Source organism: Fundulus heteroclitus, chromosome 22 (genome assembly GCF_011125445.2).
Source record: "Fundulus heteroclitus isolate FHET01 chromosome 22, MU-UCD_Fhet_4.1, whole genome shotgun sequence".
Classification (NCBI taxonomy): Eukaryota; Metazoa; Chordata; class Actinopteri; order Cyprinodontiformes; family Fundulidae; genus Fundulus; species Fundulus heteroclitus.
In genome coordinates this window covers 28939460-28953500 of record NC_046382.1, presented here as the reverse complement: position 1 = coordinate 28953500, position 14041 = coordinate 28939460, and the positions used below count along the sequence as shown (strand labels likewise).

The window sequence follows — 14041 nt, the reverse complement described above, 5'->3', positions numbered from 1 at the left end:
TTCATCTTGCAGATTTAAGGTGACTTCATAACATGCAGAAACCACTGTATTTTACGTAGCTGTCATCTGGAACCAATTCCACTTGGATTTTTGTCAGATTTTTTTTTATCATTAGAAGCCCTGCTTTCTACGGAGGAGAAAATCTTAGCCTGCGCTTAATGCTTAGGAATATTAAAGTGCCTTGCAAAAACTTACTTTGAACCTTTTACATTTATTTCCTCAAATGACAGTGTTTTTTTTTTTATTGTGATTTTTATGTGATAGGTCAACACAGATTAATGCATACATGTGAAATGGACAGAAAAGAAAATATAGCTGTCAAGATTTTTTTTTCCAAATAGAAACCAAGAAGTTAATTGCATACAGCCCCATTCATTGCATTATCCTTAAATAAAACCCAGTGCAACCAATTGAACTAGGGGAATGACAACTTTTTGCAAGGCACTGTAGTAAAACGTTTCTGTTGTGAAAGAAATAGATACTGTAAATTCCTTTACATTTATTTACAAAAAGTGTATGGGAGTTATAGATAGATGGATAGAGATTATATGAATATTCATCAGGAGCTTGCAATGAGATATTTACATGAATATTTTTGGCTAAACTAATTAGGAAGTGTAGAGATCAGTGGTTCCAGGAAATTTGCTGGAAGCCTGAACTTGGACGTGCTTCAAACTGAGTTATTTGTAAAGTTAATTAGGAAAAGATGAGGAAGGTCTCTGTGTGCGCAGTTAAAGAACTGCTACTGCTCCTCTGGCGGTGTAAGCGGGCAGATTCAAACGGGTTCCTGAGTATCGACGCTTGTGTTTGTTTTGAGAACTTAACGTGGTTGAGGATGAATTTCATCTGACGTTTCACCGTCCTATACATGGTGATCTGCAGAAGCCCGTCCCATGAAGCTCTCTACGCAGCGTTCTTGAGCTAATCTGAAGGCCACATCAGGTTCTGGAGGTCTGTAGCGACGGACTGTGCAGAAAGTTGGTGACCTCTGTGCTCCATGCGCCTCAGCATCCGTTTCCCCCACCTCATCAGTTCAGGTGGCCTACCACTTCCTGTCGCTGTCATTCCCAGTCGCTTCCACTTTGTTATAATACCTCAGAGAGTTGACGGTGGAATATTTAGGAGCGAGGACATCTCACGGCTGGACTTGTTGCGTCCTATCACAGAACCACGCTGGAGCTCACCGAGCTCCTGAGAGCGACCCATCCTTTCACAAATGCTTGTAGAAACAGAGCTGATTTTATCCAGCTGTAGCCCTGGAAGTGATACGATCACCTGAATTTCATATGGATGGATGGATGGGGGCTGGGGGGATCAAATACCTTTGGCTATATGTTGTTTATGTTTATTTTGGCATTTACTTTTAGTACATTGGATTATTATAGCTATTGCAGCTGTAAACTATAATATTACTTAGATAAATACAAATAGAATATAAACAGCTTTCTAACACCAAGAACACGTGTCCTGTATAGTGGATACACCTGTTGGCTGTGCCTCTTGAGACAACAACTTCAGCCTCAGTCCACGCCTCAGACTCATGACCGGGCTTTACCTCAGAATCCTTTTAAGGATGCAGTCGCCCGTGTCGCTTGGGCACGTTTTGCTGCCACGCTTTTTCCTTCCACTCAACTTCCCACTTACGCTCAATGAACAAAGGGCTTCTTTAGCGAAGGCCTTTTTTGTGGCTGACCCAACTTTTGTTGACTTTCAGACGACTTGCCTGGCTGTCAAAGAAGCAGTTTCCCCCAACGATCATGTATCAAACTTCCTTTTTAAAATAACTTTCCAAGGAAGTGAATTCTGGATTTATTGCTCGAGCTGTGAGCCACAATTATCAAAATCAACAAAAAACAAAATGTAGCGTAAGACTTCTCTGTATGAAAATGACTTGTTCGGTTAAATAAATAGTTTTTTTTTTTTTTTTAAATAATGATAAAGTGTAAAAATGACTTTCGGTTAAATAAATAGTTTTTTTTTTAAAGAATAATAATCTGCTTGAAGAAAATAGAACTGCATATTTTAACTGAAGTATGCTTATATTTAAAAAATAAAATAAAATAAATATATTCTGAAGCTGGAAATGTAAAATGCGATGGGGGAGGAAAACGTTTTCTGTAGTAGAAAAAAAAAACGAAAGGAAAAAAAAAAAAAAAAAGAACTGAATGTTCTCCACCTTGACGCTGTCCGGCCGGTCCTGCGCGCTCCGGGACGCCGCTGCGAGGTTTTCGGAGCGGAGCGGAGGGCGGTGGCCGGCGGATGAATAATCAAAGGCTTCAGACGGCTTCGGTGGGCGGTGCGGGCGCCGTATTTACACTGGGCCAGCTCCGCCCTAACCGGAGAGATAGAAAACTGTCTGCGGGCCGGAGGGATGGAACAAGTGGAAGGAGATGTTGCCGACAGGCACACATTAATTACCCCGCCACACGCTCCGCACCTCGCCAGGCTCCGCTCCCTCCCCGTCGCGCTGTAGCAGCAGCAGCAGGAGCAGCAGCAGCAGCAGCATCCTCTCTGCGGAACAGGTCGAGCGATCATCCGGGCGGCTGAGTCGGAGCTTCATGGCCGCAGCGCTGACGATGAGCGGCGCGCAGGAGGACCCGTTCTACCCGCTGCAGAAAGCGGCTCTGGCCGCCGCCTTCTCTCTGGAGGACTCGGCGCTGTTCGGCCTGGACTGCAAGCTCTCGGAGGCGGACAAGGCAGGGCAGAGTGACAACGCGCAGGTAGGGAATCAAAGCAACTTCACGTTTCTTTGAATGGGCGTGGCTGATGGGGCAGCGATCGCAGATTTGTTTCTGGCCCCGGCCTGTAAATGTAACCCGGGCTCAGCTAACTCACTGTAATCAGCATTCCTTTTGTTTAGTTTAAATTATTATTATTATTATTATTATTATTATTATTATTATTATTATTATTATTATTATTTGCACAATTTCGGCCCTGAGCGCGCAGGCTACAAGCAGCATACACACGCATTCAGCGCATGCTTGTGTATGCCAGCCAGCCAGTTGGCCACCAGCTGTTGGTCTCCCTTTGGTGTCCACTCACACCACCATACCACAGTGACGACAACTGACTCGGCCTCGGACAGAAATGTCCCGGCCGGGTCCGTCCCCCGGTTTGAAGGGAGAGGAAGAAAAAAAAAACTTGTGCAGCAGAGGAGAGAAGTGTGTAACAGCTGGTCTGGTTCTGGAGCCTCAAATAGCAGCCCATCCCCAGACTGCTGCTGCTGCTGCTGCAGCGGGCAGGGAGATATGGGTGTTTCCCCCCCCCATTCCCTCTTCTCATGGTGCTGTTTCATCCTCTGCTGCCAGGCTCCTCTAACTTTCATGGCAGGGTATTGAGGTGAAGCTTTCACCTGAGCTAGTTTTGATCCGTGGATGGCGACCACGATGACGGCACCGGCCCCTATATCTGTGCCGGAACGTGGTTGGGTCCTCGGCTCAGGGTAGGTGTTTGAGTTCAGCCTTGCAGCCAGTGAGGGAATGTTGCAGCTGCCCATTGATGGCTACTTGATAAATGCTTCAGCAGTGACTGGTCTATCAAACCTGTGTCTCCGAAATAGTTTTCATGGAAGCTTGCTCGACGGGGCCGTGCTTAAGTTTCGTCTCTAAGCGTTTATCATTCCCTCCGCAGGTGAAGTGCGAGATGGACTGGTATCTCTCGCCCCCCGTCTTCCCGCCTCTCGCCGACGGCCAGCAGAAGCCGCACAGAGACGGCGCGTCTGCGGTGGACCAGTTTTTCGGCGGCGACCACTCGGGGGCTCCCTACACCCTCAACATGAACCTTTACCTGCCCGACGTGGCCTACCTGAGGATGGGCTCGTTCGAGCAGGTGCGGGCCCCTCAGTCCCAGAGCCGCGCCGGCCTCGGCCAAATCAAGACGGAAACCGCCTCCTCGTGTTTCGCCCCCAACCTGCAGCCCCACTGCCCCGGCGGCGCGCCCGCCAGCGGCTGCGGCGCATCCGGCCACGACCCCGGCACCGCCGCCTTGGAGACCTCCGCCGTGAACATGACCCTAACGGGGTTGCCAGACTTCACCAGTGTTTTCACCCAGTCGGGGGGAGAGGTGTTCATCAAACAGGAAATGCCGTCGCAGTTCGAGCAGCACGGCATCCACCACGACAACAGCGGCTCGCTCTTTCAGCTCCTGAGCACCGGTTTGGATCATCACCACGGCGATGGCATGGAGGCCCAGCAGCAGCAGCAGCAGCAGATGCAGCACAATTCCACTATTCATGCACATTTCCAAGACTTGCCAGTCGCCGCAGCTTCCTCCCAGCAGGAGCAGAGCACCAAGGCGGGCTACCGCGGCCTGGGTGGGGGGGTGTACGCGCAGCCCCGCGCTCAGGTGCACTCCCATTTCCTGCAGCAGCAGCAGCAGCAGCAGCAGCAGCAGGTGCCCTACCTGCCCCCCTCCCCGCCCAGCTCGGAGCCGGGCAGCCCTGACAGGCAGAAGGAGATGCTCCACACCCTGTCCCCTCCGCCTTCGTACGCGGCCACCATCGCCTCCAAGCTGGCGGGGACCACGCCGGGGCTCGGAGGCGGCCCGGGACCCGCCGGCTTCGCCCTGCCCATCGGCGGGGCCCCCGCGCCAGTCCAGGGCCCCTCTCCGGTCCTCCCTCAGGCCCCCGCAGGCCAGGCCCCGACGCAGAGCTCCGCGCCCGTCCGCTACAACCGGAGGAACAACCCGGACTTGGAGAAGCGGCGGATCCACCACTGTGATTACCCAGGTCAGGAGAGCGACACTGTTCCCGCCGCGCGGCGCGCTTGTTAGTTTCTCGGTCAGCCCGAGACGCTCGGTCACCCAGAAAGGTCAGCGTTATGACAACCACGTTCATTTTAAGACTCCCCCTGCATTTTTTTGAAATTACACGTTGCTCTTTGAGCCTCTCTTGCAGCGCCTCCGGGTCACCAAGCCCACGACGGGCTCTGCTGTAATCGCAGCAGCAGTTGTCGTACTGTAAATCGTCGACAACTGTCTTTTTTTTTTCCCTTCTAACTGTTAGGGCTGAAGAGCATTCTGCGTTTTATTATTCCGACTTAAAGGATCGTGTCACTCCCGGCCCGGAGATCCCACACACTGTCGTGCCTGAATCAGCGCTGGAATGATTGCGGCATGAACCTGTGCGTCTGTGGTTGTTTTAATTACACAGACGCTCTGCTGCAGTCATTTGATCTTTTTTTTTTCCTCCCTAGACACACACATATACACACACACACACACACACACACACACTTGCATGCATGCTTGACATTGCTCGCTCAGGTTAAAGTGTTTTCTTAAACTGCCCGACAAACAGACATACACATTCAAGCCGTGCGATGTGTAGCAACTTGTAGAACATGAAATGTTAACCAGCCTGTGGTGGCACGTTAAAAAAAAAAAAAAAAGGATTTAGGCGAGCTCCCTGAAGCTTGTCCGTACACGTTTAACTTCTTTAAAAGTGAGATGATGCAAAATCCATCATTTCCACGAATCCACCTTTCACACAAGTATCTGTTCTTCGTCCACTCGGGACCGCGCAGTTGAATCACAGCAGGGGGGGCTGTTTTGAAATATTCTGATTCTTATTTCCTCTTATGATTATTTGCTCATTAGGACGAGCTTTAATGTAAGAATCCCACATAGGCTGCGAGAAGCGCTTTGAACCGAGCGCCACGATTCCGAGGATCCCCAAAGCGTCGACTGCGCTTCATTCCACACGGCTTCTGCTCTTCATTAGTTCGAATTTCTTGCATACCGCAGCTCGGTTTATTGGGTAAATGCATATCTGACACAAGCAGATTATTTGGTCTGAGCTGTCTGCTTTTGTTTATCTCCATGTCTGTGCCTCAGGCTGCAAGAAGGTCTACACCAAGTCGTCCCATCTGAAGGCCCACCTCAGGACTCACACGGGTAAGGGCCTTCCTCTAATCGATGCTCCGCTTCGCCCGCCGCGCTCGGGTTTCAGGGTCCGCGCCGGCACCGTGTTGCTAGGCAGACCGCCGTCCTCCCGTCACGTGTTTGTAAATGTATCCCCGTCCCTCATCGGCAGCCCCGATATACTATTCCATCAAAACAGGTGGAAGCGCCACGCTTCTGCCAGGAGGATGACTCTCAAAGCATGCGATCAGGGCTGGACGTGCGGTGCCATCTTTCTCAGAATCGCGTCACTCGATAAGATAATGTTGGTAAAGCACACTTTCCTGAGGCTGGTGTTACCGTTTTTTTATTTTAATTTATTTTTTTTGCAAATATTAAAGCTACTTCTGTAGAACCAGGTAAACATTTAGATGTGTACGTGCCGTGGTCATTTTTTTTCCCCTATTTGTTTTGCTAGTTCCTTGTAGATTATTGACTCAGGATAAAGTCGACCGTCCCAAAGACGAGCTCCCAAACGATCCTGCTTCTGATGACATCACATGAGGCGCAAAGCAACCGAGCTGATTGGTTCTGAGGATCGGCGTTTGTTCTATGCCAGCGTCTTTAATCCAACTCCAATCCATCGCGCTTCGTACGCCTACAGAGAGGCCGTGCATGAGAAGGCCGACGACAAAACCCATCTGTAAGAGGTCTCTGCAGACTGGAACGGCGAGATTTGGGTTTGAACGGTCCCTGGCGATCATTTAGAACCACATTGTGTTTAAAAAAAATAATAAAGCAAACATACGTGGGCTGCTCGGCGTGGGATGTTTCTTCAGAAACGTTGTGTCATTCCCCACCTCTGCCAAAAAACAATTACGTGCCAGACAGGTTTAAAAATCCCAATCCTACAAGCTAAACCTATCATTCATGCACCTGCAGTCTGTCGTATTTTTCGTGTTAGCCCTAACAAGGTGAAAATAAACGTGAGATGAGTGCGACGCTACATCCGCAGCTTATGAAATACAAGTGAATCAAATTGAATGTGAAGTTTGAGCATTTTTATAGCCGCTGGTGTGACGGTTTGTTCACAGGTACAAAATGGGAAAATAGGGGCGAAAGGACGGGGGAGCTGCTCGAGTCCTAAGCCTCTTGTGATGTCATCAGCCCAAGAAAAAACAAAGCAGAATTATTGGAGGAGCTTTTTCTTAAATGCTTTGTATTCTGGGAACTCCTGCTGTTTCTTGTTAATATGCCTTAGGGTGAAATTAAATCGCACTGCACGGTATCTTCAATATGCATAAGGCATCTTCCGTGCAACTGGCAAAAAAAAACAAAAAAAAAGACAAAAGAAAACGTGATCGCACTTCCCGCCTTAAATTTCTCTCCCAACCAATCGTCGCCCGACGGACTTTCCCTTTATCTACGACTCCTTCCGTCTCTATCTCGGCCGCCGTCGGTCTCCTCCCCTCACGTTCAGACTCGAGCCATTTGGTTCTCCTGGACGAGCAGAGTCAACAAACAAGTGCTTAGGTGTTGGGGCCCCACCTCGCTCCAGCTGACAAAACAAAGCTTCTGTTGATATCTACGCATTCCTCGCTCATCTGGACGCAGACACAAAAAAACGCTCGCTCTCGCCCAGAATCGGTTCCACTCATGAATCCGTGTGTGTGTGTGTGTGTGTGTGTGTGTGTGTGTGTCTCTGAAGTGCATTTCAGTATTAGGAACATGACACGACAATTAGATCTGGCGTCATTCGTGCTGCAGGCTGATTGTGGTTATTGCAGTTATTATAGACCGCAAGACGAGAGAACAACACGTAAACGGTTGTATAGCTGCAGCTATATGTCATACCCCCCCCTCTGCTTTCATGTGCATTGTTTTTTTTCCCCTCCGTCCCTTTCATTCACCCAATTATCCTCCTATCTATTTTTTTTTTTCTTCATTTTTTGCTATGTCTCCCACCTTCGACCCTTTGAATCCCCCCTCCCCCCTCTGATTTGTTTCTATCTCTGCCTGTTACTCGTTCTGCTTCTCTTATTCAGCCGCTTGAATGCACACACACACACAGACACACACACACGCTTCCTCACGCACCTGTCAGTAATCTGTATGAGATGATTCCTAATGCGTTTGGGCCCCGGTGGGAGTTCCCACTCTAATCTCCATCAACGTCCATTACCGTGATTGTGAATGTGTCGGCCTGTGTTTGTGCGTGGGTGGGTGGATGTGTCTGAAAGAGTACCCGGTTTGTTCCTTCGCCTTTTCCCTGCATCTCTCTCTCTCTCTCTCTCTTTCTCTTGCGTCTGTGTCCACGTTCAGGTGTGCGTGCACGTGTTCCTTCAGTGTGGCGCCGTGATTCACGGTGCTGCAGCTTAATTTGCTCTCTTCGCAGCGCCGTGCTGGTTTCAGGGAGTCGATGCAACCTGGAGACGCTTAGCGCCGCTTGCTCAACTGCTAGGTTAAATCAATTTGGGCTCGACGCTCAGACGTAAAGACTTCACGCTTCAAACTCAGTGGGGCCGTTGAGTCGGGACAGCTTTAATTACTAAGATTTAAACCTTTTTTAAGCCCCTCCCCTTTCGCCTGGAGGACAGCGGTGGTGAAAACGTATGAAGAAATGCCTTTTATTTTTAGCGACCGCTTGCATTCTTGTTAGAAAATGCCTCCCTAATTTTTTTTAATTTTTTTTTTTTACTGAACTCACATCAGACTTGGTGAGATTAATCTTTTCACAGTAGTTGCACGTAAACAGGATCATCCGGGTTTGCCCTATCTGTATATGGGTCAGCTGTTCCCTATCATGACACTCCTATCTCTGTGCTTTGCTTTTCAGCACATTTCTATTGGTCTGGCATGAGAAATATTGAGGATGACATCTGAGCTGAACACTTGTTTTTTTTTTTTTTTGTTTTTGTTGTTTCACTTCATCCTTCCTGAATAATCTGACCTATTTTCTTTCACTTCCTTTTCATTTAAATATACTAATATGATGTCAAACCGGGTTAGGCCGAACTCTAAGGTTAGAGAAAGGAGCCGTGGTGCATAAACTGGGATAATTTTGTAATTAACTATCAAATAACCCACATCACCTGTGTTTAACGTGGATTTTTTTTTTTTTTATATATATTTTAAAATCACAATCAGTTGATCAGATCTAAAACAGACATCTCAAAAGAGTCTTGGCTAGAAAAATTAGCATCTTTAGAAATAAATTTCCAGCTGATTTCCAGCATATTTGGTTTCATGTTAAGTGGAGGTTTGTGTCTCAAAACGTGAAAAAAAAAAAAAAGTATTTAAAAGGGCACATTCATGGTTTGTAAGTTAGCACAAGCTCTTACAGATGTTTTGTCCAATAGACCAAAGCGGGTGGTTGTAGAAAGGGTTGAGGCCTCACAGGCGTCTGCCAAGCGCCTGCAGCCAGAGGCGTGGAATGAAGAAGTGACAAACAGCCTAAACGCATCAAAGACATGCCAGAAGCAGTGGTTGATAGTACCGAGGAGTATGTGTGGGAAAGTTGCACAGGACTGCTGTCGGAGCGCTTGATAAACGCCTGTGAGTGACAGCGTTATGACTGTATATGCTGTCAGACAACTGGAATTTTCAGTGAAGCCTGTTTCCCCAGTTTCTCCGCCTGACTATTAATCACTTAAAGGAATTAGTTTGTGTTTTTTATAAAAAGGACCTGCCACCGGTACGTGCACCTCGACAGGACTCTGCTCGGTTACTGAGCAGGATGTGGAAATGTTAGGACATTCGGCTCAGCGCTGCCATTAACTCAGCCTCATCAGAGCCAGAGCTGCACTCACTGACGCTCTTCTTCTTCTTCTTCTTCTTCTTCTTTGCAGGCGAGAAGCCGTACCGGTGCACGTGGGACAGCTGCGACTGGCGCTTCGCTCGTTCTGACGAGCTCACGCGCCACTACCGGAAACACACGGGCGCCAAGCCCTTCCAGTGCACCGTCTGCTCCCGCTCCTTCTCCAGATCTGACCACCTCGCCCTGCACATGAAGAGACACCAGAACTAGCCACGTCTTTGCACCCGGGCCAGAGTCGTACTGTGCAAGCCCCTTGTCTCGAAAACTCGCATAAACTCTCCCAACGGCTACAGTGTTAAAAAAGCTGCGTGACGCCAAGCAGCTTTTTGCTGACATCACAGCCCCCCTCCTGGTGCTGCCACCACTCGACACTTATAGTACAATAGCTTAGGAATGACGTGGCGGCCAAAGTCTTGGTTTCCCCCGCCATCGCAAGGTATGACGAAATGTCTTTGGACAAGAACAAAGAGGAAACGCCCCCCTACCATAAAGAAAATGGTAGCTCCTTGGTGTTTCCAGTCCGCTTGGACTTTGTGCGACTGGAACGGCGCCGCTAAAAACAACGTTGTCTGTCTGTCTTTGTAGTAACGTAGAACTTCCTAATTGGGAAAACATCTTTGTTTACTCGTTGGTATGTTTGTTTAAAATAGCTGGAAAGTCCAGGTTTTATTTTTTATTGTTTTTTTGTTTTTTTTAACCAAATCTTTCGGTTTGCACTAGAACTGGTCACGTATCTCACGCACCACCAAAGCGATCCTTATCACAGCCGTACATGCGACGCCAGTCATCGCCGTCTGGATATTTAAAAATTGAAAGCATTTTTTTTTTTTTTCCTCCTCCTCCTCCTGAGACGAAGAAGATGAGGCAGAGGGGAAAAAAAAACAAGAGAGGAAGGTAGCGATGGTCAGACTGGATTGCTTTTGCGTTTTTATAGGGAGGAGATCAGCAGATGGCTGAGTAACATAGGGACATGGATGGATTGTAAAGAGCAGCCATTAGGCCATCAATTATTTAGGATGCGTTTTCAGTGGACGTCCTGGCGGAGAAACGTAAGCAGACCTGGCTCTGTTAAAACAGAGGCAGCTGGATTTATGCACAAGCTTTGAATTAAGCATCTTCAGAATTAGATTTCTGTGCAGATTGTGCCATCCAAATTTATCTTTATAAAAACATTTTTTTTTTGTGTACATTTTAACCAAAGTTTAATCTTCATCATCAACACCTTATGAAGTGCCTCTTTCTCTGGTTAATGTGTTCCTGTCCTTCCAGAGCTGTGGTTAGTGTAGGCGGTTCTTTTAAACACACTTGGTGCTGTTTTTTTGGTTCCTGTTCTATTCAAATCTCTGAACTCAGTATGGGGAGAGGGAAACAAAACAAACAAACAAACAAAAAAATTAACACAATTTTAATAACCTAAAGCTGACCATCTCCATTGTAATATAGCAGCTCAGCTCTGAGCACTTCAGACATCTTGACATTGTGTGGAGCTTTTGTACTAAAGTGACAGTCTGTCTTTTTCTCCAAGGAGATTTTAGCCTCTTTTTTTTTTTTTTTTCTTTTTTTTACTCTGTAAACAGATTACTAGCAACTGGGCTCTATCAGGCCTTCCAGCTTGGACACATGCTCAGTTAGAGGACAGATTTACTGTTTTTTGACTTGGGAATTTTTATTGTGAACCTGAATATTTTACAGTTTCCTTTTTAGAGAAATGTCTTTATATCACTATTATTACTGCCCTGCAAGTACATTTCCTTATAGATGCACCAGTCAGCATTTTTTTTTTTTGGCCAGTTTTCAATCCATTGTTTTTGTAACCTGTCAATACTAAATTTGTCCTGAATGCAGTTTCTCTTTTAGGGACTATAAAATAAGAAGATATAGAAACAGCATTCAAAATCGTATTTTTTTTTTTCTATCCTACTTTCTGTGACCGGCCATTCATTTCTCATATTGGGTGCAGATGCACCGTCATAACCAAATTATTCCAGTTAGGTTAGCAAGTATAGCGTTACGAAACCGCAGCTCTGTGTCTTTTCCCTGATTATATACATCCTTAACTTTACTCAGAGAGTCTTTTAATGTTTCCAAATCCATTATGTTGCACAGCGGTCTGCAACCTTTACAATCCAAAGAAACAGTTTCCCCTCAGTCCACCTCATTAAAAGTTGTGTAGAGCCGCATGACAACTTTATCATTTTAGATAACTATAGGAAATCTGATGTCATCTTTTAAAGAACTGCAGTTCCCCCACCCCCCTGTTTTAGATTTTAAAATAAAGAAGAAAACAAAATGTTTGCAAAAAGAGAATGGATACTTGATACTGCGGGATGTTATTTGCGGAAAGTAATGCAAGAAAAGCAAATGGTTTACAGCCTATTGACAAGAAAATTGGATCAAAGGATTGATTTAAAAATAAAAATAAAATTAATGGTACTTTTAGAATCGTTCTGTTGTGAAAATTCAATGCAGTCATTTCAGTAAACAACTGAAAAACTGCATTTATATTATCGCTGTATTTTTCTTTATCAAGTTTAGCCAAAGTTATTAAGAGCCATTGTGAAAGGCCACAGGTTGCAGACCCCTGATGCAGTAAAGCACAAAGTAAATTTGCTGTTCTCCAGTCAGCCTTTCTGGTATCTTCAGAAAGTCTTGCTCTCTCTCACACCCTCGCAGCACGAAATAGCTTCTTGCATCTTTCTCCTCTGACTTAACTTTTAAATTCCTCTCTGATACAGATCATCGACTAAGCTTTCTGAGTCTTCTTCATGGAGTTACTGCAACCCCAACAGAAAGTACATTCGTCAGCGCAGCCTGGCACAGCTTACAATCAGAGAAAGATCAGATTTGTTTTTTTTTTTTTTAGTTTCCGATCAAACCAAAAGTCTGCCTGTATTAGCAAATAGCCGATTTCTAGGTGCATCTCTGCTTCTGTTCTGTTTCAACAATATCTAAACTAGTTTGAGCTGATCTTGTCAATAACGCCATGAATCCATTAAGACGTAATGTACCGTCTTTATTTTAAGCCACTAAAATAAAACCGAAGCCTTTAATAAAACCAGTTTTGATCGTTTTTGTTTATAGATGGCACAGGGAAAAATGTGCTTTAGCACATCATGTCTTAATGGATTATTTAATGTATTAAACCTGAGAATCAATAGGGAAACCAAGTGAACCTGTCCTCTAACATGCACCCGGGTGTCCGTTTGATTGTGTGATTCAGCCTGTATGTATAACTGTACTTGTTCATCCACTGCAGGTAGCATAAAGATAATATAGCACTGTAATCTAACAAGGGAAATCTCTCTATTTATTTAAGTGTGTAGAAGCTGGGACATACCAGATCCACTGTGTTTTTACCCCAGCAAAAAATGCCTTAATGTAAATAAATGCACTGTAAATACGTTTTTGTTGCATCATTTTTTTTTATTATTATTTGTAAACAATCAGGCAGGAAAATGGGGAAAATGCCCAGCATCCAAAAACTATTTGAGCCTTTCTCTTTAGTTTTGTTCTCTTGTCCAAACTATTTTGATGCCATTGTGTAACAACTATTTTTATTTTTTTTTTGTAGCTTTTATGTTTGTTTGTTCTTTTTTGTTGTTTCCTTCCATGGAAAACGTTCCAAAGACAAAAGTTGTTTTTTTTTTCTTCAACTGAGTGAAATCAATGCTAATAAAGTCAAATGACACTTTTACAGCTGTGTTGTCGGGATGAGATTATTGAGACATGGCAATTTTCCTTCTCTTAACCTTGCTACCATGTGGAAATGATGCAGCCGTGAGCTACAGTGGGTGCTTCCTGCATCAGCTTTGGATTAAAGCTGCGGGGCATGCTGTGCAGCCAGAAAGCCAGCTGCCTGAGGCGCGGATTAGAAACAAGGCTTCTCAAGCCTCGAATAAAACAAATCATACAAAAAACCACACATAATTTACCTCTTAAAATCCAATCAAGTTTTTATGTGTGGAAACAATGATCAGGTTGACTTTTTTAATTTCATTATTTTTTTTATATGTGTGTGTGTGATTGGAGAACAAGTAGGAAAACAAAGAGGAGAGGCAGAGCCCCCTGATCCAGGACCTGTCAGTAACCTGCGGTACTGTTGCCGATCAACAAACAATGGCCCTTTGATATCCCAGCAAGAGACAATGGACAAGAAAATAAATCCGACCACCACTTGGGACTGGTCCCACTGCATTGAACTGGACGTTCAAACACGCTCTCGGCACCATATGTTCCTGGTTTAAGTCATAAATGTGACCCGGGGTCTCCGTTGTAATCTACCTCAGATGTCTGCGAGGAGGAAGGCGGAGAGAGGGAGAGGGGAGGAAGACGGGGAGAAAAAAAAAAAAAGAAGCGAAACGCAGAACAATCCAAACAAAAGGA

The 14041-nt window shown here is 45.7% G+C and overlaps 1 protein-coding gene across 1 annotated transcript; it reads left to right on the top strand.

Moving 5' to 3' along the window:
• The first annotated feature begins 2221 nt into the window (after positions 1 to 2221).
• klf5a (Kruppel-like factor 5a) lies at positions 2222 to 13354 on the top strand. Its single transcript, XM_036126529.1, has 4 exons — positions 2222 to 2720; positions 3634 to 4729; positions 5836 to 5895; positions 9690 to 13354. The coding sequence occupies exons 1-4, from the start codon at positions 2559 to 2561 to the stop codon at positions 9866 to 9868; spliced, it is 1497 nt and encodes a 498-aa protein (XP_035982422.1). The 5' UTR covers positions 2222 to 2558; the 3' UTR covers positions 9869 to 13354.
• The last annotated feature ends 687 nt before the right edge of the window (positions 13355 to 14041 follow it).

Coding starts and splice junctions, on each gene's coding strand:
- klf5a (XM_036126529.1), top strand. CDS start 2,559: ATGGCCGCAGCGCTGACGATGAGCGGCGCGCAGGAGGACCCGTTCTAC. Junction 2,721..3,633: donor GGCAGAGTGACAACGCGCAG/GTAGGGAATCAA, acceptor TTCCCTCCGCAG/GTGAAGTGCGAGATGGACTG. Junction 5,896..9,689: donor CCACCTCAGGACTCACACGG/GTAAGGGCCTTC, acceptor TCTTCTTTGCAG/GCGAGAAGCCGTACCGGTGC.